The following is a 27,179-nucleotide window of genomic DNA, read 5'->3' as shown; positions in this document are numbered from 1 at the left end:
TTCCCTCATGATTTCTGGCCTGGAGAAGTTCTTTCATTTCATTTTCAGAGCAATTTCATTTTGTCTCCAGGATCCTGAGCACATTTATGATGCAGCAGTGGTGGAAGGCCTTAAGGAGAGCCCTGCTGAGAGAGATGAAGAAACTGGTGCAATCAGAGTTCCAATCACGCCTCTCTTATCACCCATGGCTCACGAGTGGACACAGATCTCTCCTTATTTCTCACCCTAGTTTTGGCTCCAGAGATGAGAAACATGATGGAAAAGAACCTGAAACAGAATCAGAGTTTGTAGACATAAAAGGTATTTACCTTTCATTCCCTCAGTTACATACTCTTAACTATGTGTTGGGCACCTACCATTGGGGACAGAGAAGCGTAGGCACACTGTATGTCCTTTGGGGCAGCTAGAATTATGTGGTTCACTATAGTGTGAGCCTCGGGGCTCAACTGCCAGAGTCCAAATTCTGGCTCAACCACTTACTAGTTTTATGACTTTGAAGCAAGGTACTTGGCCACTCTGAACCTTAGCTCCTTAATCCATAAAATGGGGGAAATAAGAGTACCAACTTCATAGGTTCTTGCAAAGATTACATTAGAAACTGTACATAGAATGAATAACACAGTGCCGACATGTAGCAACCCTCGGTAGTTGTTGTTATAATGACGATGATGCTGATGAGTAGTTGGAAAGATCAAAGCAATGCACAGAGATTAATTACACGCAAAAGTGCACACAGGAGATGTTTCCCAGTCTTTATGGGGAGCATTGAGAAAGCATTGTGCAACCGTGAAGAGACTGAGGTGGGATAAGGTTATTCATTCTTTCCACAAAGGGACTCAACATTCTACTATGTGCCAGGCACTAAGCTAGGCTGGGAAGAGAAAGAAAATATGCCCCTGTCCTCGGAATCTTTTGGTCTGGTGGGAGCCACCTGCAAGAGGATAATCATGGGAAACTGTGATAAGAGTAATGGGGAGCGGGGGTGGGAGTGAGAAGTCAGGGAAGGCTTCACAGAGGAGGTGAACTTTGGACTGGTCCTTTAAGCATATGTAGGAGCTTGCCAGGGACACTCTGGTGACAAGGAGGGGAAAGGGGAGGACTTGGGCTCGAGGGCATCAGGCAATTCCAGGAAGGCAGAGAGGAGAGATGTGGGAGATAAACTTGGTGAGCTGTCTCTCCTCCTTAGACTCTGTTGCCTTCCATCCCTTTATCCAGTCAACATTTGTTGAGCACCTACTCTGTGCCCTGCCCCTCACTGGGCACTGAGAGGGCAGAGATCAAAATACCCCTAGCTCAAAGTGCCCACAGCAAGATCCCTCAAAAATGTGTAGCTGAAGAAAACCCTTAGCATATTTGATCAAATTTAAGATGCCATCCATTTTGAGAGCACCATCATTTTATGTAGCACTAAGAAAAGTCTCTGCCAATTAGATGATATGGCATACTACCGAATGGGACACATCCTGATTTCAGAGATGCTAAAATGCAGGGAAAAAATGTGAGTCTTCTTATCGATGAAAGTTGGCACCATTAATGGTGCTTGTGACAAATGTGTGCCCATTTGGAAAGACAATATATTTTTATCACTCTGGAGGCGGCCAAGGCTGAAGTCGGGGGGGCCTGTAGTCTCTTCCACGCTTTCCCAGGGAAGCTCCAGGCTGCTCAGGATTTGGGGTCCTGTGGGGAGAGTAAATCCTGCCCCTATTCTCCTCCTCATGCCCCTTCTCTGGAGAGGAAAGGGAAAGTGTGAAATTAAATGCCCTGAGAGCTATAGGAAGGGAAGGGTTGAAGGTGACAGCCCACTGGGCTGGCATGAGGGCATTTTCCAGGGGCAGCGAAGGTGAGCAGAGCATCAGCAGCCTGGCTGACTGGGCGGGGGCTGCAAGGGGATCTGACAGTTCCTCTTACGCTCTAGGGTGCCATTCGTTAGGCTCTGCCGACCCATCGAGGTGACCCCCTCACGCTGCAGCCCCAGAGGGAGACACAATGAGTGAAAGTCAGGCTGAACATTTCAAAGAAGCGCGAGGGTTCCCAGGCAGAGAGGATAATGGCAGCTCTATTCATGGCGGCGCCTTTGAGATGGGACAGTTCTCCTTGCCAGGGCAGGATGCAGACAGCCCTGCGAAGGGGGGCCCCCTTGTCTGGCTCTATTTATCTCTGTTTACAAGAGCCAGGTATAACTACAGCGTGCTGCTTCGGAGCGGACATTTTCATGCTCCTCTGTGTAGGAGAGGGAAGAGATGTGCATTCAACCCTGGCTTCTGGGAGCTCTTAGGCAGCCTCCCTGCACCTCTGAAAGCTGTTTCAATGAGAGCTTGACGGTCATTTGCCCTCACCCTTTGGAAAATGGAGAGGACTTGGGACAGCCACGTGGAGGGAATCAGCAACCCACCTGGGAGGATGCCCCAGGTTTCTTCTCATGGTGTGAGCTCCATGGTAGCTGCCTTCTTGTTGGCCCTGTAGTAGATGGTGCGGGTGCCCTTAGCACTTCTGCGCACACAACCCAACACCCAGCTGCCATACCTGCATCCCTTTGCCTGGGGCTCTCTCATAGCTGCCAGCTGCAGGTCAAGGTAGAAGTGCTGGGAAATTAGCCCCTGGGGAGAGCCCTCACCCAACAGCCAACGGGAGTTTGTGTAGAAACATCCCAGATCCCGCTGATCACGAGAAAGACCTCTGAGTTGTAGTTCTGTCCCAGCCTGAGATTTCTCTGTGCTGGGTTAAGCTCCCATCGCCCATGGGTGCTGCTGCCTTGATGAGACACCTTTTATTGTTGCCTTCCTTTCCCTGTACCCTTTAGCTCTGGAGTAAACTGCATGCGTTCACATCCTCTTCTTAGGATCTGCTTCTGCAGAACTAGATCAAGACAACCCCTGTCTCCCCAGGGCTGAGCACATAGTAGGTGCTTAATAAATATATTTCTCAAAACACTGAAAATCACCTGCCTCACAGGGCTGTAATGAGGACCAAATAAAACAAAATGAGCAAAAAGTATGTTGGAAATTTCAAAGCATAGGGTTAGTGGAAGAAAGGATGGCAGTTGGCCCTAGCGGTGGCCGGGAGTGGGCGGGAGGGGGCCTGCCCCGCGGGGAGCGCCGCAGGACTTGTGTTTGTCCCCACGGTTCCTCTGCACCAGCTCATCCAGACTGAGTCCCCCCGGGGAGGAACCGTGACCTGGAAAACTTATCACACGTACATTAAGGCTTCTGGAGGTTCGGTAGAAAACAACAGGTTTCTTGATTTAATTTGCATTAAAAAATTCTTTCTTAAACTGTTGGGTTCATGTTTTATGGTTTCTTTAACAATTACTCTCTTTATGCTAGGGTCATTTATCAGTGCTTTTATTCTTTCCTCCTAAAAATCTAAAGTCTGATAAAACAGCCTTTTAAATGGAATCATCCTTTATCTCCATTAAAGCTGCCAGATTCCCTTTATTGAATCTGAGTGAGCAGCAGCATGACCCAGCTATGGTTCTTGTGTAACCTCGCTCTCTGATCGCTGAGGACAGCAGCCACCCACTCGTTGCCTGTCTTCAGTGCGAGAGTCATCTCCACGAGCAAAACATACCTGAGAGTTTCATTCCTTGTCTCCCCTCAGGGATTTTGTTTGTTTTAAAATACTGAGTCATATCTATTAAAGTGAATAGTGAGGTTTGTTTGTTTTTTTAATATGTTGACAATTTGGACCCGTGTTCCAACCAGGTGGAACAGATGTTCCCATTGGGGGGTTCAGGGACCTAACACTCAGACTTGTCACATCAGCCTAGAAAGTGGTTCCCGGGGTAGAGGCCATTTTCCTACAGGCTTTGATTTTCCCACCAGGGTTGGACCCAAGGAAGAGGAGGCCCCGACAGCCCCCTGGCGTCTGTAACCCCTGGCCCTCTATCCTCCCCCGCAGGGTACTTCCTCTCTCCGTGGTCTCTCTTCCTCGTGATGATCCGCAGCTCCGTCTTCAGCAACGTGTGGCTGGGTGTCTGGTTAAACAAAGGCTCACAGCTGAGTTCCCTTTTGGCTTTGGGAAATGCTGAGTCAGTTCCTAATGGAGAGTCTGAACACCATACAATGAGCCTTCCACAGCCCTCTCCACGAGGCTGAGGGCAGCTGCTTACACTACACAACTCAACTCCTGAAATCCCTCTTGATTTTTCAAGACAAGCGGGGCATCCAAATTTGTATGTGCCACCTTCAAATGTTAAAGGATTGGCTAAAAAGCTTGTGCCAGGCAAGTGCAGCATGGCTGGAGTCGTGCACATGCAGGATAGGGTCAGTTCTGCAACCTCTGTCGTAAGGCACCTCTGAGGAGTGTCTGGGAAGGGCTGGGGAAGCCTAACACAGATTTCTGTCTTCTTGCCTCTGAAGAGGAACTGGCATCTTGTCATGGACACTGTCTGGTGTCAGAGAGTTCTACCTGGCTCTGCTCCCCTACAGGAATAAGACATGCAAAAGTCAGACTGGGTCCCTGGATGTGCTGTAGGGCCATTGGGGGGCCTCTCTCTGCCTCCCCAGCTCTCATCTAGGCCAAGCCCCTCCTGGGAAGGACAGATAAATCTGCTCTCCCTCAAGCTTGCTGGAAACTCTCCCAGATTTTGGCCTATGGTTTCAAAGCTTTCCTGGAGCCCCGGGAAATGCTGTGGGGTTGCCTGCCCATCCTCCAAGATTACATTTGGGTACAGTTCTGTTTCTGTGACAACCAAAGGGAGGAGGTCCTGGGAAGACATGGGCAGGGGAGAGGATGCGATTGCCCTACTGGAATTTGGCATAGCTCCCTGAGACCAGTCCCAAGGGGAGAAGCCAAGGGGTGGCCTTCTCTGTGCAAAAAGAGAGCCATCTCTGGAATGTCCCCCAGATACCTGCTTGCTCATGAAGAGCCCTTTCCTTGGAGAACCCAAGGGGTGAGTCAGAGCAGAGCCTCTCCCTACACGTGGTGCTTCTCCAGTAGGCCAGTGCCATTCTAATTGGGCAGCAGCAATGATGGCTGACCCACGCATTGGCGCCACCACCAGACACTGTGGGCATAGCCCACAGCGCAGCGAAACCTCCTCTTCAAGATGGTCCTTTGGTCAGTTAGCTCCCCAGGGATGCTTTTGCTTTTATGGATGTTCATCCAGCCTCTGGTTTCCATTTCCGCTATTGCTGTAATAAGCAAAATGGCATTTAGAAGAAAGATGCTTGTTCGCTCCCCAAAGGCAGTCTTGACTTTTAGCACATGGCTCAGAGAAAAGCAAAACTGCCACTTTTTCAGGAGGAGGAGATGGCCTCCCTCCAGAAATGCAGGCGAAAACACGTGTTCTCCTCGTGCAGGATGGAGTGTGGTCTCCTTGAATCCTCCCAGAGTCCTTGGCTCATCAGGCTCCCTCCTCCCCACCGCCGACTTCAGGGCAGTGGACCAGCGCCCTCCTAGGCGCACCCTGAGAAAAGGAAAGGCAGAGGGCCCTGGGGGGGGGGCTGGCCCATCATACAGAGAAGCTCCTGAGTCTCCCCGAAGGCCTGGTGGTTTCTGCCATCAGGTCTCTGATTCCCTGGCCTGTCTGGGCTGCCTGAGTGTTGCTCGGCCAGCATATGGAACCCAGATATTGTTGCTTCTGTGATTTTCCTGGCCCAGCATCACCTCTGGTCTCCTGAGGTGCAGTTGATTTCTGAGATGACTGCCCTGTACAAATCTGGTTTGTCTGCTCTGCTTTTCTCGCTGACTGTGCTGAGCCTCGTCAGCCAGGGGCCCTTGGGGGCCCAGCGGCCCAGCAGGAGGACCCTTGCAAAGCTCAGGAGTCCCCACAGGGAACTGACTTGATTTTACCACCTGACTCATTCTTAACAAGTATGCACTCCTTTTTAGTTTCTTCTCCCTGGAAAGATTCTCTGAAAAATTCCCATTCTTTTGACAGTTGATCAATTCTTGGTGCCTCTTGTTTTCCTCCCAAGATGACATGTGGGCCTCACGGCGTCATGAGCACGTGTGAGGTGGGCCCGGTGCCGGCAGACACCAGGCCGAGGGTGTACCAGTGGGCGTATGCAGGGAGCATGGTGTCCGTGCTGGTGTTTGGTATCACCCAAGGCTTCACTTTCACCAAGACCACGCTGATGGCATCCTTCTCACTGCACGACCGAGTGTTTGACAAGGTACAGGCTCCCCATCTTCCGCCCCAGGGGCTGCATGTGCATCGGTATATCAGTCAGTGGGGTTTATTCATCACCTGCGATGTGCCAGACACTGTGCTCAGCTCTGGGGTGGACACTGCTCACGGAGCTTATAGTCGAGTCTGGGAAGAGTCTCCCAGTATCTAATTATCAACTACAAAGGCAAACTTCAGGGAGCTGTGGGTGTGTCATGGGCCCAGGCAGGGCTGGGGGTGAAGGTGTGAGTGGTCAGGAAGGTCTCCCTGGGACACTGCCCTGGAGCAGACGTGTGCAGGCCCAGAGGGCATCTCCTGCTCCAAGGAGCTCTGAGGACATCAGGCCCCCTCTTCATTCCGCTGTTGCCATGGAGGGCCCTGGCCGGAGCACACAGGTGTGTCCCCCATCCCACCCTGCCACACACACACTTGGCCTTTTATTGCCCTGGGCAAAAAATCCCTCCCTCCTCCAAGGAGGCTGAACCCCTCCAGGGTCACTCTCATCCACGGTGGTGGCGAGAAAGGGCCGCATTCTTGCTTTCCCAGGACGGCCTGGCACATCGTGTCGGCCCCCAGAAAAAACCTCAGGCCTGGCTCGCGATCCCAGCCCCAGGGAGCGCCGGACGGGGCAGGGGTGGGGGTCACCAAACAGGCACCTAGCCCCTGACCCTCCATCATCGCCCACAGATCCTGGAGAGCCCGATGAGTCTCTTTGACAGGACTCCCTCCGGCCGGCTAATGAACCGCTTCTCCGAGGACACGAACGAGCTGGATGTGAGGCTGCCGTTCCATGCCGAGAACTTCCTGCAGCAGTTTTTTATGGTGCTGTTTATCCTCGTGATACTGGCTGCTGTGTTTCCTGCTGTCCTTTTAGTCCTGGCCGGCCTGGCTGTAGGCTTCTTCATTCTTTTACGGTAGGTCAGTGCACGATTTAAAAAGGAGCACACGAAACCTATGCATATTTGGTTAACCCTGTGCAGTGACCCGGTAGTATCCGGTGGTACTGAGTCCTTGCTGTCTTCTCTGAATGGTGGAGCACGTTGATTTTTGGTGATGTGCTAAGTGCTCGGCATACATCTGGCATTTGAGCCTCAGAGCAACGCTGAGGGGTGGATATGGCTGGGAGATTAAGTCACTGGTCCCAGGCCAGGAAATGAGCGACCGTGGTTGCTGTCTACCTGCTGTTATGTTCTTAACCACTGGGCTTTGCCATTCCTGCTGCTGGAGGATAGAGGAGGCCAGTCTCTCCGAGCTTTGAGAAATAGCCCCACCTGGCCACTGATGTGGTGAGAGAAAGGCCTTGGCTGGTTGGCACTGAGGGGTCCCCGTGCCCACCTTCACACCCACCCTGGGGGAGAGCAGGAGGGCAGCATCGGTCCCAGCTTTCCAGGAAACCCAGCTCCTCAGGCCCTCCCTCGCCCTGGGCGAGCTGGAGTTCTCATCGGGTAGCCTGCTGGGTATTGCGTGAGGGCTAAGGATTGGAAATCAGTTGAAATTTGCAACAGGGTCCCGGCTCTGTTGCCAAACTAGCTGGAGGACCTTGGAGAAGTCGGAGGAACGCTGCAGGCCTCAGTCTCCTTCTCTCTAAAATGGTAATCATCGAAACATGCGCCTCGCCTGTTCTGCAAGGGTTCTCAGAGGATCAATAAGTGTCTTGTAAATTAGAAATGGGACACAATATTATGCAAACTTTGAGTTTCTATAAAACTCAACGAAATGTTTATCACGTTCCTAAATGTGCCCAGCCCTGGTCTGGACACGGAGGGTCTTGAAGAGGGTGCCCAGATTGCAAGGATCCAGCCCACAAATCGTAGACCCACGTCCACCTGTAAGCAGGAACATCACACTCAGAGCTGAGTTTTAGAAATATTGCTGTGGCCATTGCACAGTGTGGAGGGTGGATGAAGCTACAGAAAGACCGAGACAAGCCTATAGGATTGGAGACTCTTGCAGTATAGAATCTGAGTGAGAACTGAGACGTAGGCAGCAGCAGTCAGGCCAGAAAAGAGGTGGATTCGGGAGCCATTTCGCAGATAGTCCGTTGGGGTTGGGGGATGGGAGAGGCCAAGGATGAGTCCAAGACGGGGAGTGCTGTGAAGACAGATATGAGTGATACAGGAGGAGACGCAGTTGGGGGTGATCAAGATTCCCGGTTTGATTTTGGATGCTTCAAGGTTGTGGATCAAGTCCACAGATGATGCCACAGACAGTGCAGAATGTGCGTGTAGGGATGCATGGTCAGAGAGCCTGACTCCACATCCTTGGCTGAAGCTGGCGTCGCCATGGGAACTAGCACATGTGCCCTGGGAGTTGGGGGAGCTGGGCTCTCGCTTCAGTCTCCCACTGCCTCCTTTGTGACTCTGAGAAAGGACACACGGGCCTCAGTGTCCAGATCAAGAGTTTATTGCAGCGACCAAATACAAATAATTTCTGCAAGTCCTTTACAAACCATAACAGGTCCTGGGTGCCACTTCTTAAAATGGATTCCTTGGGCTGGTGTTTGTTTTTGTAATCTGTGTGTTTGTCTGACCATTGTTCCTGTCTGTTCTCCCCTCTGTGCTGTTGACTTACTTAGTAAAAGGTTTTTCTCTGCCCTGCACCCCTACTTCTTGCTACAAGACAGGCCAGATCAGGCTGATCCAGACTGAGTTACCCAATGTTTCCAACTAACTCACTTGAGCTCTGAATGAGGTTTCCCTTCCTCTCTCCTGGGTGAGTGTCAGCTGAGTCTGGAGTCCAGATCAGATTCGCTGTCACGGGCCAGCTGCCAACGTGCGTGCCGAGGGCAGTGGTCTCGCACTCACCGGGGCCCTGGGGGAGTTACATCCCATGGAGCATTTGGTTTTAAAATCAGCTCCTGAGGTGACAACGTTCAAATGTTGTTCAAAATTACCTTTGAAAATGTCTTTAGAAGATCGCATATTGGCAGTTGACACACCAGATCCAGATTTTCCTTCACAATTGGAACAGATCCCTTTTTCTTTGGTCGGGTACCCAGAAGTAGCTGGCTTGTATTTAGGGGCTGCACTGTGTGAAAAACACTAGTCTTCAAAGAAGAGAGTCACAGCTCGTGCCGCGAGACACTCACGCTGCAAGAAGCCTTCAGAACTGAGACCACAGGAAGGAGTGGCTCAAATTTCTGAGACCCCACCCTCACACACAGGGATGGGCCCCCCAAGAGGAGAATGGCGGGCTAGCCCCTCCTCCCTGGTTAGATAGCATCGTCCGTCTTAAATTTGTCTTGAGTGCCCAGCTGGATTTGAGCTGAGGGGAGTACTGGGAGACCCCATTTGGGGCCCTCCGGGCCACTCTTGGTTTTCCCAAAGCATTTTTTTTTTTTTTTTTGCGGTACGCGGGCCTCTCACTGTTGTGGCCTCTCCCGTCGCGGAGCACAGGCTCCGGACGCGCAGGCTCAGTGGCCATGGCTCACGGGCCCAGCCGCTCCGCGGCATGTGGGATCTTCCCGGACCGGGGCACGAACCCACGTCCCCTGCATCGGCAGGCAGACTCTCAACCACTAAGCCACCAGGGAAGCCCCCCGCAGCATTTTTCACAGAGGACTCCAGGAGCTCAAGAAGGTCGAGAGTGTCAGCCGGTCCCCCCGGTTCTCCCACGTAGCCTCGTCCACGAAGGGTCTGGGAACCATCCACGCCTACAACAAGAGGGAGGACTGCGTCAGCAAGTAAGTCCTGGGCAGGGCCTGCCCCAGGGCTTCCGCTCCCTGTCAGCCCCAGCGGGAGGCCCAGAAACGCTGGCTGCTCTGGCTCTGAGGAGGGAAGTCTGGGTGGCGCGGCCTGACTGTGGACGGAGAGCTGGTAGAACGGAGGAGGTGCCCCTCACACACTAGGCTTTTCTCCCCAGTGTCCGAGGTCCCCAAAGACTCGACCTCATCCAATGACAACCTCAGTACAGGGTTTTACATGTTTTATTTTTTTCTCCCTAAAAGTAAAATGTGTTCAGTTCAGGAAAATAGGAGAAAACAGAAAGAAAAAAAAAAAAATCACCCATGGGCCCCCAACCCAAATCCTATTAATATTTTTGTGTATTTCCTTCCAGTCTTTTCTTTTTTTCTATTTCTGAAGTATTTACAATCATTTTTGTCTTGTTTTATTTTTAAATAGCATTTTTCATGTTATTACATATTCCTTGTAAAAGTCATTTTTAAAGACCACATTACATCTCACTTCGTAGATGGACCAGTTTTCTTCTTTTTAAAATGTCGGGACTAGATTAATAAATTTCTCTGGAGTCCTCCAGCTCCAAACTTCTAAAACACCGTATAATTACATATAATTAGTGTGTATCAATCACAGTAGGCTCACTGTGGTAACAAACAACTACAAATTTTAGGGGCTTAACACAATACATATTTATTCTTCCTCAAGCCACACCTGAATGAGGGTCCATGGGGCAGGGGTAGGGGATTCTGCTCCACACTCAGGTACACGTTCTCTCTCCATCTGGGGCTTTTCCATCCTGAGGGCCTTGGGGACCTTTCCAGAATCCTCTGGTCTAACTGGAAGGTAAGAGGAGAGATGTGGGTAGAGGACCCCAATGAAGGCACTCATCATTTCTGCACACTCATTGGCCAGGGTTCAGTCACATGGGTGCACCTAACTGCAAAGGAGGCTGGGAAATGTAGTCCAGCTGTGGCCACAGGAGGAAAAGAAAATGGAATTTGGTGAATCTATAGCGTCTCTGCCACATACATGGTTTTTCTCCACCCTCATCCTTTCCCTCCTTAAAATCCTAACACACACTTCAAAGTTTGTGTCTCTCTCTCCCCACCACCCACGATCTCAGTGTGGACCTGGCACCCCGGCCTGTCTTTAGTTCAGTCAGCAGCTAGCCCTGTTACTGGCGTGACCTGAACATCATCTGTCAAGAGTCCTGCATCACACATCCACCCTTCCAGTGTCCTGGTCATGGGTCATTCATCAACTCACAACAAACTGAACAGATTCAATCCTTGTCTTCCTGCAGATTCTCCCCCAAGGTTTCCAAAACGATCCTATAGGAGAGCTGAGCCCTATGCCATTGATGGGCTTTCCCCTCTTTTAATCCTTTCGTTCCTTTCATGGAGTTTCCAGAGGGCTTGGGCTTCTCACTTGCACTGCTTCTGTGAACAGACAAAAATGCTACAGCACTAAAAAAAGGTTCGAGGTCAAATTCCAATTTGATCCCTGCCAGTGATTCTGTTTCTGCACAACCTAACCAACCACACACGTAAGACCGCAGGTGACTCCTAAGTCACTTAAGCTGTCAGTTGAATTTGTAGGCTTTATAGAGACATGGTAGAAAGACCAAAGTGTTTGGAAGAATATTTTAACTAAGCTCTGGGAAAAATTAGTTGGAGTGGAAACAGAGAGGAGGGTGCTACATGGCCCAGCCTGGGTAGTCAGAGGGGCTTCCAGCCAGAATCCTTTGAGGAGGTTTAGAACAGGATGGAGCAGCAATGCCTGAGGACGTCGTGACTGCACCAATGGAGGAATCTCAACTCTTTAGGGGTTTAAGCATGGAAAGTTTTTATTTTTATTCTAATAATTTCTACCAGTTGTTCTGATGAAGCCCCTTTCCCAGTAAGTCAGGGGAACCTTCAGTGGCAATTGTGATTAATGTCCCTTCTGGTCAATGGTTAGCTCAGTCCAGTTAAAACTTCAATCTTGAAGGTACTCAGGTCACAGCCCCCCACCCTCCATCTGCTCAGAGGCTTGGCGTGGGCATGCTGGGCTGCTCTATGTGTCAGGCAAGGGGGCAGGGTCACTGTTGGGAAGCACCCAGTCTTTTCTTTTAAACACTCTCTCCCTTTTCCCTGAGCCTGGTTCTCTGAGGCTGGTGCAGGGGGATGGAGGTGGGGAAGGACACATTCTCAGGTGACCACCCTGTCCAGGTCATTCTCCTTTCTGCTGCTGATTTCTTCTGGTCCAGCTCCCGGTACAGATAAGGTGTGGCAGGGGAGAGCCCCCAACGGGACCCAGGTCCCCAGCTGCTCTGCTGGGCACTGCCGATGGGCAGGCTCTGGCGGGTCCTCCCGTGAGCTCCGCCTGGCAGCCTCACATGCCATCTTCCCTCTGCACCCCAACTCTAGGAACTGCAGGAACGGGCAGGACCCACCTTCCGTACATCTGGGGACCGAGCAGCTCCGGGGCTGGGTCTCGCCTTCATCCCTCGGCAGTGTCACGTCTCTGTCGCTCTGCCCTGTGCTCCTTCTCCTCTTTGGCTCAGGGGACACGCAGCAGGTGTACAAGATGTCAGCTTTCTTTTTTTTCCTCCACCTTTATAAACAATTGCCTTGACTCTTCTTTCCCTGAACTGGGGAGGAGAACCAATCCAGCACCCTCTTTTCCTTCCTCTGCCATCACAAACATTGAGATCTCCTCACCTCCCACCCTGTATAGATCAAAGGGATCAACGGTCATTTCCACAGGGCCTTTGGAGGGTGGCTACCTCCAAGACAGCGGTCCTTTGGAGATACACTGTGAGGTTCTCAGCCCCTTTTGTTCTCAGCTGTGGGTTCCAGTTGCCAGTTCTGGGAAAGACAGAAAGAGCCCACTCAGCACCATATGCTACTGCCATGTAGGATTTCTCAAAATATGTGCAAATCAAAGATGCCCATGGCAGCAGATTTTAAAGAGTATGAAGATATGCTCATCTTTGTAAGAGATTCCCATATAAAAATGCATTGGGGGCTTCCCTGGTGGCGCAGTGGTTGACAGTCCATCTGTTGATGCAGGGGACGAGGGTTCGTGCCCCGGTCCGGGAAGATCCCACATGCCACGGAGCAGCTGGGCCCGTGAGCCATGGCCGGTGAGCCTGCGCGTCCGGAGCCTGTGCTGTGCAACGGGAGAGGCCACAACAGTGAGAGGCCCACGTACCACAAAAAAAAGAATACATTGGCCCTTGAGTAAAAATTCCTCTCACCCTATTTCTCCAGTAGCCCTAACCTTAAGTCTATGGAAGCACAGCCTGACCTCCTGTTTTGTCTGATTTCTTAATTTTAGGTTTCAGATGCTAAATGATGAAAACTGCAGCCATCTCCTATACTTTAACTGTGCTCTCAGGTGGTTTGCTCTAAGGATGGACATCCTCATGAACATCATCACCTTCATTGTGGCCTTGTTGGTGACCCTGAGTTTCTCCTCAATCAGTGCTTCATCCAAAGGCTTGTCATTGTCTTACATCATCCAGGTAACACCTAGTGTAAGGCTGGGCCTGGCCTGGAGGCTCTGGCATAGAGTGTATCAGGGAAGATGGACATAACAGAAAACCCAACTCAACGGGTTTAAACAGTAAGGAGAGCTCAGTGGTGAAGTTCACATCATTCAAAGGTCTGGTGGCTGTATGGGCTTCAGGCACAGCTGGATCACGGCCCCTGGGTTTGTCCTCCTCCTGGGATGACTTTCTTCGTGGCTGTGCAATGGTGACTGGCAGCCTCTGGGGGCTATAGCAGGAAGGAAGCAGGAGAAAAACGTTTCCTGCCCCAGCCACTGAACAAAAGCCCTATGTTTTACTTTCACTGGATTAATTGAGGCATCCCCAAACTAATTTGTGGCTCGATGGGATGCGGATGACTGGCTTAGGCCAAAGGATGGAGTCATACCCCATGCTGCTCTCATGTCACACACCGCTGCCCCACAATGGGGAGAGGGAAAGGAATGCTGGGGGGCAGCCATGATGTCCATGACAAATAATCGCCCACTTCTCTTTTTGGTTGCTTTGGTGTTTTTCTTTTGAAAAATAAGAATAACAGGGAAACAATAATAATAGGGAATAATAATGATAATAGGGAAACACATGTCATTTTAGGCACTGTTGTAAGTTCTTTACATAAATTAACTCATTTATCCCCACAATAACCCATGAGGTAGGGATGCCATAATCCCGGTTTTACAGGTGAGGAGACTGAGGTCCAGAAAGACTTGTCAGAATCACACACCGGCATGTGCGAGAGCCAGGATTTGAATCCACGTCATCTGGGTCTGATACCAATCTGAGTCTGCATCTGCTCCTCGTTACATACCTCACACCTCTGTCTTTGGAAGCTGTTCCCATGCATTCCTTATCCTCGGTGCTCTGACATTCCAGGACAGTGAGTCTGAGTGGGGGTCTGTTTCCACTTATTCTGTTCAAGGCTGGGAACAGAATAAAGTCAAATCTCTCTTCAAGTGGAAAAATTTCTCCTTTTCCTCCTTTATTCCTTTTTCTCCTCTTGATAATTTCCTTGTCTCCTTTCCCTTTGTTTTCCTTTTCTGTCACTCATATTGGTTGAATATTGGTTGAATATTGGTTTTCTTGCATCAGTCCTCTGTGTTTCCTTTCTTTCATCTCAAAGTTTCCATGTTCTTGTTTTTTTATCTTTATTCTGGGAATTTTCCTTTGCTTTGTCATTCGGCCATTCTCTTGAATTTGAAGATCATATGTTCGTATACTTAATTTCCACAAACTCTTTCTTATTCTCTGAGTTTTTAAGCAAATCATTTTAAAATGGGTGCACCATATTTTTAATCTCTCTGAGGATATTAATTAGGGCTCCTCACCTTTCTTAAACTCTCCTTTCTTATTTGACTGATACCTGTTTTTTCCAGGATCAGGTTTTTTGTTTGTTTGTTTGTTCATCTGGTTCTTGCTCTTTCATGCCATTGGTTTTGTTCATATGTCTCTTGATCCATTTGTGGTTAAGACTGAGAAACTTGGTTGGATTTTCATGTTTTCATCTGCCTTTGTATATGCCTTGGTAGGTCTCCCCTTGATGGGACGTTTTATAACTATGGATAGGTGGGTTGGACTTTTCCACAGGCTGGCTTCACTTCAGGAAAGCAGCCAGAGAGCTGGCCTTCAGACACCCAAAGGCTAGATTTAAAGAGATTTTATCTAGGATACTAATCTGGGAGCCCCATTTATCTCCAAGTCATTTATCCACTTTCTTTAGGGAAGTGTGTGTGTGTGTGTGCGTGTGTGTGTGTGCGTGTGTGTGTGTGCGTGTGCGTGCGCGTGCGTGTGCGTGTGTGTGTGTGTGTTTTGGCCCAGGGATAAATTGCCCAGCTACCTCTGGTTGGGAGGAAGATGAGGAGGGGCAGGAAATGGGCCCAACGGGAGTAGCTGTCTATAAGCCACCTCAGTCTGTCTCTTTGTGGACCCCTTCTCTTACCTGGAGCCTCTCTGACTTCTGCTGGACAGAAGGTTCTGGAAGCCCCTGCAGCACACTCTGCCTCCATCCTATCAAAAGGCTTTCATCCTCTTTCCATCTTCCAGAAATGTGTAACTCTCTCCTTCAATGATATCTCTTGATATCTCTTCCCAAGCCCCTTGCTGTTACAGTCTATTCCTTTTTGCAATCTCTGTGCTATCATTTTAATAATGTTTTGGAAAGGAAGAGGAACAAATATATGCTCAGGACTCTATGTTAAGTGAGGGAAATGAGTTTTCCTTGGGTAGTCATTTTTCTTCATTGATGGATGATTTTTTTTTCTTTTTTTCTTTTTTGCGGTACGCGGGCCTCTCACTGTTGTGGCCTCTCCCGTTGCGAAGCACGGGCTCCGGACGCGCAGGCTCAGCGGCCATGGCTCACGGGCCCAGCCACTCCGCGGCATGTGGGATCTTCCTGGACCGGGGCACGAACCCGTGTCCCCTGCATCGGCAGGCGGACTCTCAACCACTGCACCACCAGGGAAGCCCTGATGGATGATTTTACTTGTTGTTACCTAGTAAAATATTAAACAGATGATGTTGAATAGATTCCCTTACTTGGTCCAAGTGAAATGGCTTTCCTCAACTGAGGTTATGCTCTTGGGATATATCACCAGCTTTCTGTGAGATTGTTTTTAAACATTCCTGTGAGGCTGGAGAATTTGTACACCTCAAGATCTGCGGGGTGTTTCCCCTCCAGCTGGCTTTGTGCTTTATTGAGCATTAGCCCCCCTTTGGAGAATACGGAAAATCCAGCTGACAGAGCTTCCCTTGAGAACAGAGGAGACTCCCTAGGTGGATGAGAAATTGGTGTGAAGTCCCACAGAGCAGAAAGTGAGTGCAAAGTAACATCACATAACATCACAGACGAGGAGGAGCACTTCCTGGGGCCAGCACTGTGCTGATAAGGGAATTCTAAGCCCATGGAGGGCTGCCCGGGGCCCTGAGAAGCTGATACCCTTGAACTTAACAAAATACTTATATGCCCTTCTCAAGAGCAGAGTTCATTCATTCACTCAGCAGACGTGTCCACTGAGCACCTGCCAGGAGCCGGAACCATGCCAGCTGCTGTGGGTTCAGCAGTGAACAAGCTGGACAGATCTCTGCACTCATGGAGCTTACATGCTAGTGGGATATAAAGGGATATAAAGTGGGATGGAATAAATAAGTGCGCAAGTAAATAAATAAGGAGACTTCAGAAACTGTTGAACTGTTTTGAAGATAATGAAGCAGGGTAATTGACTGTAAGTGGGGAAGCAGCATTAGACCCCATATAGTCAAGGGAAGGCCTCTGCCGGGAGGTGACACCTGAATTTGATAAAGAAGGAGCCAAGGAAGTGCTTCAGTCTAAGGGGCCAGGGAAGGCTGGGGGTAGGCAGGAGACTGGTGCCTTTGGGGAACTCAGAAGCTCCTGCGGCCTGAGCAGGGTGGTGGAGAATATGATATGAGGGGTCGGCGGGGCTCCGTCAGCCGTGGGCAGGGGTGTCACCTGTCTTCTAAGAAAGGCTTTCTCGCCTGCAGCACTGTGGACATTTGGGCCAGATAATCCTTTTTGACAGGGGCTGTTCTGTGTGTTGCAGGATGTCAGCAGTCTTCCTGATCTCTAACCAGGAGATGCCAGTAGAATCTCCCGCCTCCAAGGTCGTGACAACCTAAAATGTCTCTAGACATTGCCAAATGTCCCAGGAACGGGGTGCCTAATCACCCCGGCTGAAAGCCAGTGCCCTAAGAGAAATGGGAAGCCAGTGGCATGTGTAAAGCTGGGAGGCAGCAAGGGAGGCCCACTGAGGTGAGCTCTAGGAGGGTCTGGACCCACACTGCTCTCACCTCATCCACCTGCTCAGGACACACTGCCTCCTTCCTGTTAAGGCCACTTGCTGCTACCCAGAGTTTGCTTGGCAGACTCTTATCATGAATGCTTCAGCACACACCGTCTTCTTAATCACCCCAACTAAGGTAACGCCCCAGCCCAGCCCTAGCCCCTCTTTCACATCTTACCAGATAACTGACATTCTTAGGGTTCCTTGACATTGCCTGTGTCTCATCCCGCCGGCCCACTAGAATGCAAGCCCTGGGGCTTCAGGGGTCTTGTCTATCACATTCACCCCTGGGAAACCAGCCCCAACTGTGCCGGCACCCAGTCACTGCTCACCTAGTGAAGACCTGGTCCTTCCTCCAGCCCACTAGCCCACCCTGCGACTGAGGCAGGTGCTGTTGGTGGCCCCCCTTCCAGGGCAGGCCAGCTGGCCTCCCACTGCTGTGGGAAGGTGCTCAGTTCAAGGCTGAGGCAGGTTGCACCTGCGGTATGGGGAGTCCTCCCAGCGCCTCAGCAATGCCTGCAGGGAGTTAGGGGAGATGGAGCCGCATCCTCGGGACAAGTCAGGTGTGTTCCGTGCGGACTCCCAGGACCCCCAGGGGCGTCAAGCTTCAGTTGCCCACAGTGAAGCCTATCCGGACTCTCCTCCTCTGTGCCTCAGTTCTCCCAGCTCCTACTGGGACTTTTTGGGTCCACCTCCTGGAGGTGTTTCCTAGGGCTGCTGTAACAAATTATAAACTAGTGGCTTAAAACCAGAGAAATGTATTCTCTTGTGGTCCTGGAAGTTGGAAGTCTAGAATCAAGGTGTCTGTAGGGCCATGTTCCCTTGGAAAGCTCTAGGGGAGAATCTGTTCCTTGTCCCTCCCGGCATCTGGTGGCTGTTGGCTTCCTGGGCTTGTAGCTGCATCCCTCCAATCTCTGTCCTGTCTTCATGTCTCCTCCTCCTCTGTCTCTTATATGGACACTTGTTGGATTTAGGATCCACCCAGGTAACCCAGCTTGATCTCAAGGTCCTTAATTACACCTGCAAAGACCCTTTTCCTAATGAGGTAGGATTCAAGGGTCCCAGGGATTTGAATGTGGAATATCTTTGGGGGGGACCTCCATTCAACCTGCTTGCCCTCAAATCTCAGGGTTGGCTTCTGGGAGATCCTGGCCTAAGGTGGGTGACCTTAGCAGGCCACCGTCTAAGCCTAGAGTTTCTCATGTCCGAAGCAAGCAGATGGGCTTGATGGTTTCCTTCCACTTCTGATACCTGTGGTGATTGGGTTTCAGGTGCTTCCAGGATGCAGGTGGGGTAATCGGGGAGGGCACAGAGGTGCAGGACCCTACCAGGTGGCCGCAAGTGCTGGGTTTCCAGCAGTGCGGAGGCCCTGGGAGAATTCCTGCTCACAGCAGTTCCCCACCCCTCCAACCAAGAAGCTTGTGCCTGAGCGGTGCTGTGGTGGGATGACTCTGCCCATCTGGAGTGCCAGAGAGAATATAATTACCATTTGTTTCTAAATACAAAGGAAGTGTTTAAAGGCAAAACACCCCAACAGGAGTGTCTTTACATCTGGACACTTGGCTGGGAACGCAGGCCTGCTTTTGGTGTGGTCCTGAGTAAGACGGGAAGGGTGACTCACAAGCCGGCCCTGAAGGCAGACAGGGCTCTGACTGTGGCTGTTTGTCGCCCCCTCCACAGCTGAGTGGGCTGCTCCAAGTGTGCCTGCGGACAGGGATGGAGACCCAGGCCAAGTTCACCTCCGTGGAGCTGCTCAGGGAGTACATTTCGGTAAGAAATCAGTGCAAGAGGAGGAGCCAGTTAACTCTGGCAGAATTTAGGTATTTGATCTTTTCACATGTGAAAGGGATCTCTTTAAAAATTGAAATCAGACCACAACCCCTTTTCTTAACACCCATATTTACAATATAGTCTAAAGTCCTTGATGATGAGGGAGAGGTTCTTTTCAAAAAAATTTCCTCAAGGGCTGTTCCTGTACACAGAAGAGAGAATTCAGTGGCTTACTTTAGTTTCTAAAAATTAATACTTACTTGACTAAAATTGTAAATTGAAAAAAACTGTCTTCTTCTTCTTTAAAAGCTTTTCTGTTCCCCTTACAAATCCTGCTATTCTTTGAAAAGCAGTCTTGCCAATTCAAGCAATCACTTTTAAGGGCCTTTGAACAGCATTTGGCCCCTTTTAATTAAATACTTTAAAACATTTTAAGCTGCATTTTAAAATTTAATGCATTCCATTTCCTTTTTAAGTACCTTGATAATCTGATTTAACAAACAAACCTTCCTGAGGTTATATAAATCTAATAAATTAAACTTATAAATATGGTGAGCTTTAAGTTCTCATGACAGTCCCAATGCTGTATATAAACAGTAAGTTTTTAAACTTAAAACCATGTTAAAATAAGTTATTCAATTTTACATTTTAAATTAGAATCACAAGCCTGAATGTTGTTAACATTATGAATACTTAAAGCACCAAATATGCAGATTCCATAAACTAAAAATACTACTATTCCAATCATGCTTCTCTTAAATATTATTATTACTAATTCTAAATCTTCTAGGGATTAAAAATACTCACTGTCTAGGAATACAATTATTTTCTCAGCTAATTGTGGTTGCCTTTCGACCAGCGATGTGGGCTGGTCAGCCACCCTAATGGGGAACACGGGAGCTCTATTTCTCCTGGTTAACAGGTACTTGATAATTCAGAGGAGGGGTTAGTCTTATAATGCAGTCAAGTTGCTCTCCTCCTTAACTGGAGGAAATTTGCATTTCTTGGGCTCTTATAAAACTTTAATTCCTTTTCCATGTAACTCTGAACTTGACACCCGGTGCTACTGTCATCTTCCTGCTTCTAACACCACAGTGACTCTTGCAGATAATGAAATTGTATCTGATTGAATTCTGCAAATCTCAAGGCTTGGTCTGGATTTGTCACACAGCTTCAAGGTCACACTGCTGACACTTGCCCAGGCTCACAAGGCCCAGTATGAGCTGCCACTTACAGTCATGCATTCTATTCACTAAGCTCTAGCCACATGACTTTTCTTTCTGTTCCTCAAAGTCCCCACACTCATTCTGGCCTCAGGGCTTTTGCACTAGCTGTCTACTCTGCCTGGAATGAATCTTCCTGTAGCTGACATCTTCTCAGCATTCCAGGTCTCAGCTCGAATGTCACATCCTCACAGATGCCTTCCTCAACACTTAAGTAACTTTTACTCCTCCTACCCTTCCACCCCACACATTGTGTGTTCTATTACAATACTCTGTTTTATTGTCTTCATTTCTCATCTCTTTTCTTGTTTATTGTCTGACTTCCCCACTGCAATGTGAGTTTCTGGAGTGCAGTGGCCTTATTGGTCTAGTTCACCAGCATGAATACCAGTACCTAGAATTGTGTGAATGAATGAATGAATGAAATGAATGGAAAAGCAAATGACTATTAACCCATCATTTGTTATTCTGCTTTTCAGACCTGTGTGCCTGAATGCACTCACCCCCTCAAAGTAGGGACCTGTTCCCTCGACTGGCCCAGCCGTGGGGAGATAACATTCAGAGACTATCAGATGAGATACAGAAACAACACTCCCCTCGTTCTCAACGGGCTGAACTTGAACATCCAGAGCAGGCAGACAGTTGGGACTGTTGGAAGAGCAGGTTCTGGTGAGGACAAGCTCTGATTGTGTTTCTTTCAGGTTGTTTTCTTTGCATTTCCACTGGGCATGCTAGTTAAATCACACCAGAGGGTGATGTGCATGCGTGGAGGATTGGGTTTTTTTTCCCTGACATCTCTTTACTGTAAATTAGGATTTCAGGTTGGATGGATGTGTGGAGTTAGAAGTAAACACACATCAGTTTTTGAATTAATTAAGTGAGAATCATTCTGGTGAGATGAGGCCCAGAGGATGAGTCATGTGTTAATAGCCCCTGCAGGGATGGACCGGTTAACTGTATTAGGGTAGCTGAGTGCCCCTGCAGAGTGGGATTTCTGTCTGCACAAGGCCATTTTCATTGCATTAAAAATTCCCTTGATTAGATAGATACTCAGGTATGATGAAATACAAACTGATGTTTGATGTGCTGCTGTTGCATTTATCGTTCCCAGGCAAGTCATCCTTAAGAATGGCCTTGTTTCGTCTGGTGGAGCCCGCCAGTGGCACAATCCTCATTGATGGCATGGATATCTATACTGTTGGTTTGGAAGACCTCAGAACCAAGCTGACTGTGATCCCCCAGGATCCTGTCCTGTTTGTAGGTACAGTAAGGTAGCTGTTTTTGATCGTTGCACATCCCTAGTTTTGGATAGTGAAATCAGACCAGCAAGAGCTTTGTGAAGCGCCTGTGCCGTGGCTGGCCTGGGGCTGTCCTATCCTGAGATGCTTACAAGCCTTGGGAGGAGCTGAGGACTAGGGACCTGAACATTACTTGTGTTTCATAAACTACATCACAAATACGCAAGATGCTTATGTGCAGGGTGAGCAGACATCCCAGTTGGCCCTGAGAGCCCTGATTTATGCCTGTTTCAGCATCCTACCAGGTTTAGCAGTGGCCACTCCCTAAATTACCCCAGTTTGCACAATCAAATAAATGGTTATTCTACGTATGTAGCTATCCTTTCGGAAGTACGTCAATTCATTCCCACTAAGAAGTGAACAGAAACTGCTCAAGTCCAAGAACAGTAGGGTTGCAACTTCTACAGGGCTCAAGATCTGTTGTCAAGGCACAAGGAGAAAACCACCGTTACTCACTTACCCCAGTGTAGTGGCTGCCCCTCTAACAAGAGGGACATTTCCCCCATTGAGCACCAAATGAAGTAGGGGGCTGTATTGAGAGTTGAATGAAAAGGACCTTCCGCATCTTGAAATGCTAGACTCACACCCTGCATGTAAGGTGCTCACCCTCTGCAAGGCCCGGGAGCTTCAGATAAAGCTCTTGCCTCTGAAGGCAGAACGAACACACCGGGAGGTGGAATTGCTCACTGCCTCTCTCTCTGCCAAGAATTTGCATGAGGTCAGATCCGCTCTGCTGCACACGGCCATGGAGAGGACCAAATGTGTCTCCCCGGTGCCTCGCTCGGGGCTATCTCTTGGCAGGGTTGGTGGTCTGCCCGCCTTGGTGGTTTCTGCTGCATCCCAGAGTCATGGGTCCTTGGTCTCTCGGCCTGAGGTTGGTATTTCATGAACCACTGCCCTGGACTAAGCACTGCTCTTGTTGCTGTGGTGTCATCACACACCATCTCCTGCTCTCCCCCTCATGCTGTGGAAAACATGCTCTCCCATTCTCTCGGCCTCAGAAATTCAGCTTCCTCTCCTTTCCTTCATTGCAGGTACAACTTGGATCCCTTTGAGAGTCACAGTGATGAGATGCTCTGGCAGGTTCTGGAGAGAACATTCATGAGAGACACAGTAGGTCTCTGGGGCTGTCCGGGATGGGTCCGATTCCCAGCACCAGTGCCCCAGACACCTGGCTTAGGTTTAGATTTGGCCAGTTGTTTGTTGGCACCACATATGTCAATCCTAATTACTCCTTGTTAAAAGCAACAATAAACAGTATTTATTAGGCCACTGCAATGATTCAGTCAAGAGCACTACTTGCATTATCTCAGTTGGTCCCAACTACAACCCTCTGAGGTTGGTACTCCTACCCCTACTTTTAGAGATGCAGAAACTAAGACTCAGGGTAGTCAGGTGTGAGTAGCAGAATGGAGACTTGACCCCAAGCCCATCTGACTCTAGACCAGAGGAAGTGCCCTACTGCTCTGCCAACAGCCTCATTTGCTTATTGAAGCAGATAAACTCTGGGAAGGTGAGAGGGCATGGCATGGAATGAACCATTTGTGAGGTGCAACCCTGTCCTATAAGAGCTGCAGCTGGGGTCAGCAGGTGAGCGTGGCCACCTCTGCAGCCCAGAGGGAATTTTTTTCCCCAGGACTTGGTACCAAGGTGAGCATCGCCCAAAGCCACTTTGACTTGTCCTGCTAGATAAATCAGACCCTGTCTTTACCTTTCCTTGATGACCAGAAAACTCCATCCCATCTCCATTTTATGCATAGAAATAAAGATCCTGAAAGCCATTTACACCTGTTTGTGTTTCTCTGGAGCCATGTGTGCATCATCTTTTGGCGAGGTGTCCGCGGGGCTCTATGAATCACACTGTGATTTTAAATTATTAATGACTGCCTACTCCTTGGTCTTTCCCTGGTGCCTGTTCGCAATATTGAAATGATTGTTGTTTTGCACTTTCTTTTCCGCAGTAAAATAAAGCCAGCCGATAAATGCAAGAGAAGGGGGCAATCAATATGGAGGATACAGGACAATTTTATAGATCATCAGCACAATATGGCATTCTCTGTGTTCTACAGACAATGAAACTCCCAGAAAAATTATAGGCAGAAGTCACAGAAAATGGAGAAAACTTCTCAGTAGGGGAACGTCAGCTGCTTTGTATGGCCTGAGCGCTTCTCCATAATTCAAAAGTAAGGAAACAACGCGGAAAATGGATTGGTCCAATTTTGGATATTTCCTGCAGCGCCACTCAAGCTGGGAGGTGGAGCCAGGCGTTTGTCTTTCAATAAAGAGAGAGCAATTGGGCCATTTAAAAACCAATCACTTTTTCTTAAGACAAAGTTGTGAGGGGAAAAAATTGAAAAATAACAGCCATTTACAGCAGTAGCACCTGTCTCCCCTGGGCCTTTCCCTGGGAGGTCTTGCTTAGGTATCATCTCTGTCCTCCTAAGTGGTTTGGGTTTGAGAAATCTGCCTCTCAACTTTTTCCCTTTGTCCCTGAATGATTCTGAGGCCTGATAAACAGTACTCAAGATACTAAAGAAGGCCTTCAGAATGCCAGGATATAAGGACTGTAAAATTTATACTCATTTTTCTTAGTGACTTAGCCATCTTTGCTTACTGATTTCAGAGAAGGGATTGCTGTTGCTTTAGAAATCCCATTCTCTGAACCCTGATCAAAGTGTAACCCATCGTGTGTGCTCTCTACATGTGTTAACGACAGGGAAGGGAGCAAGCATGCATTCAGTCCTGACTGTGGCACTACACAGTACTGAGTGGTTGATGTGTTGTCCTTGCATTTTGTATTCATGATAAGGTGTAACCCCCTTTTACAGACAAAGAAATGGAGCCTTGGGGAAGTCAAGTAATTTAGCCAAAGTCAAGCAGAGTTAGAGCTGAACTCAAGCCCTCTGACTGGCAAACCAGCTCTGTGGCAGGCAGAATAATGCCCCCCCCCCCCCACGCAATGATGCCCATGTCCTGATGCCCGGAATCTGTGAACATGTTACCTTACCTGGGAAAAAGGGGCTTTGCAGATGTGATTAAGTCAAGGATCTTGAGATGGGGAGATTATCCTGGATTACCTTGGTGGGCCCAGTGTAATTACACAAGTCTTTATAAGGGGAGGAAAGAGAGTCAGAAAGAAAGAAGAAATGCAACGATGGAAGTAAAGGTTAGAGTGATGCCAGAAAGAGGCCACGAGCCAAGGAATGCAGGCAGTCTCCAGAAGCTGGAAAAGGCAAGAAAACCTTCTTCTCTTGAGCCTGCAAAAGAAATGCAGTCCTGACAAGACCTTGGCTTTCTTCTCTTGAGCCTGAAAAAGAAATGCACTCCTGACAAGACCTTGGCTTTAGGATTTCTGATCTCCAGAACTGTAAGATAATAAATTTGTGTTGTTTTGAGCCTCTAATTTGTGCTAATTTGTTATAGCAGCAGTAGGAAACGTAACAAGTACTGTTATTATATCTCATGCTAACTCATGTAGTACAGTAGATAAAGACCATGGGGCATTTCTTCTTACTGGTTTGTAGGATTAGAATAAACCATTCACAAAAAGGGGAGTAAAGAATATACAACCTTGTTTCTCCAGCAAGTCCCTCTGAGGAACATGAAGGTGGTGCGATACGACTTTTATTCTCTTGTTCTTTTTCTAACTTTCTGAGATGGATACTTAGCTCATTACTTTTCAGCCCTTCTTTTTTAATAAATTGAGGTAAGACTATAAGTTTCCCTCTAGGTATAGCTTTGGCTTGGTGTGACTTTCGCAATGCTCCTTCCTCAACAGATCATTCTCCTTGATGAAGCCACTGCCTCCATGGACTCTAAGACTGGTACTCTTGTTCAGAGCACCATCAAAGATGCCTTCAAAGACTGCACTGTGTTGACCATTGCCCACCGCCTCAACACGGTCCTCAACTTTGACTGCGTCCTGGTCCTGGAAAATGGGAAGGTGCAGGAAGTTGGCGTCACCTCTCCAGAGGCTTCAGTGGCTTGGGCTCTGTGGTGGGTGGATATTTTCTGACAATTTCAGCTCTCCTTCTCTGACTTTCAGGTGGTCGAGTTTGATAAGCCTGAAGTCCTTGCTGAGAAGCCAAATTCTGCGTTTGCGATGTTACTAGCAGCAGAAAACAAAGTCTAACTATAAAGGTCCCCATAGGGGCCACATCAGCTGATTTTAGAGGAAGAGGAGGCTGTGTGAGATGAGTCAGATGTGCCTGCAGGGGGAGGGGCCGTTATCTCAGGGGGCAGCTCTGGTCCACCATCCCTCCCACACCTGGAGCACAGGCAGAGCTGGGGTGGAGGCTGTTTCCTTGCCTCGCCCAGCACATGCCTCCTGACCTCACTTGGAGGGCATGGGTCTGGTCCTAGATGATGAACAGAGGCAGAAGAAGCTTGTGGGTTAAAAAACTGCCCCTCACCTTCTAAAACCCTAACTATCCCTCATGTGTCCTTATCATTACCACCTCAGTGCCTGGGAATGGAACCATTGTAACTTTCAGTTAAAAACTGGTCAAACAGAATGGAAAAATGCCTAAGGATGGACTTTGTAAAGGTTTCCTGCCTTGTTATCAGAAGGGAAAAGAGCAGAGTTTTCTTCCTGCTTAACTCCCATTCACATCTATTTGGACACATGTTACTGTGTTACTGACTGTGTGACAAGCAGTAACTACACAGATCTGTAGCATGAAAGATTGATTACAGTGTTTGGTGAATTTTTTTTTTAAATAATCATATTGTATGTCCCATTTGCTCTATTAGAATAACCAGGGAAACAAAATGTTGGAGTTTTTCTGTAAATTACATTTTTATATCTTCTATATTGGTCATTAAAATGCAGTAGGAAATTAAACTACCCTGAAATGTTGCCTTGCAATTATTTTGCTGAAGATATTCCAGTTTCTGTACTATTTACTCTCACAGACCCTCTTTGCTTTCTCCATTGACTCAGTAACAAACCTCCACAGCGTTTCCCAAATAAAACCTTTCCTTCCAGCCTCAAAGTTTGCTATGACGGAGGCAGTAAAGACATAGTCCCAGCAGCCCAGGAGTGAGTGGCATGGGGCAGCCTTGGCCAGTGAAGCCCCCGCCCCAACCCTTCTTAGTCTTGGTTCCATCCTTCACCCTATCCATCCAAACATGGAGGAAGGCAAGCCTGGCACATAGTACTCAAGAATGAGTGACATGAGTGCATGACACCATGATGAACTCATCCTGGCAGGTACCTGCCATCTCCCTACTCCCAGGGTATATTTACATGTTAAGGGTTTAATCAGGAGAGGCTGAGATTTAGGGCACACAAGCCATCCACTAGCATCTCAAAGGCTGGGTTTGTGGCGTGTGCTTCCAACAAATCAGTCTCCAGCTCTCCTCTGGCCAGGCCTGGGCAGGTGTCTGCAGGACCAGAGGTGAAGCAGGCACCGCTGGCTGCAAGTAGAGCTCCCCGTCTGGTGACCGTTAAGGCCCTGGCTAAGGTAGCTGGGCAGCAATTCTGCCATCAGCAGAGGGCACAGAGCAAGAAGGATGTGGTTGAAAAGGCCACGAGTGAGGGGGCTCCGTTCACGGCAGCTCCATGCCAAGTTCAGATCTCCCTGTGAAGGGACACAGTGTATCTTAGAATGGTTCACTGTCCTGACCTGATTCTTGCCTCATCACAGTATGTGAGGCTGATCTGAGGTCTTCAAATCCGCATCCACTGGGCTCTGGAGCAGCTACTCCAGGCTGAGTGTGGCCTTCACGTTGATGGATGGATGTCCAGTGACTCCCCGTGTGGCAAGCAGAC

At 48.9% G+C, this 27,179-nt stretch overlaps 1 protein-coding gene across 1 annotated transcript in view; it reads left to right on the top strand.

Moving 5' to 3' along the window:
• The window catches only part of ABCC12 (ATP binding cassette subfamily C member 12), a 59,265-nt gene extending 33,727 nt beyond the window's left edge, over nucleotides 1-25,538 (top strand). Inside the window, 15 exon segments of the mRNA XM_032613629.1 lie at nucleotides 49-168; nucleotides 242-300; nucleotides 3,102-3,212; nucleotides 3,898-3,990; nucleotides 5,914-6,116; nucleotides 6,797-7,023; nucleotides 9,654-9,791; nucleotides 13,141-13,297; nucleotides 18,796-18,885; nucleotides 20,588-20,777; nucleotides 21,220-21,379; nucleotides 22,441-22,519; nucleotides 23,476-23,589; nucleotides 25,185-25,349; nucleotides 25,452-25,538. Coding sequence (XP_032469520.1) covers nucleotides 49-168; nucleotides 242-300; nucleotides 3,102-3,212; nucleotides 3,898-3,990; nucleotides 5,914-6,116; nucleotides 6,797-7,023; nucleotides 9,654-9,791; nucleotides 13,141-13,297; nucleotides 18,796-18,885; nucleotides 20,588-20,777; nucleotides 21,220-21,379; nucleotides 22,441-22,519; nucleotides 23,476-23,589; nucleotides 25,185-25,349; nucleotides 25,452-25,538 — 1,993 coding nt within the window.
• Nucleotides 25,539-27,179: the final 1,641 nt, after the last annotated feature.

This window comes from Phocoena sinus, chromosome 19, assembly GCF_008692025.1.
Source record: "Phocoena sinus isolate mPhoSin1 chromosome 19, mPhoSin1.pri, whole genome shotgun sequence".
NCBI classification, from domain to species: domain Eukaryota; kingdom Metazoa; phylum Chordata; class Mammalia; order Artiodactyla; family Phocoenidae; genus Phocoena; species Phocoena sinus.
The sequence above is the reverse complement of the archived record's forward strand: the minus strand, read 5'-3'. Positions and strand labels throughout refer to the sequence as shown.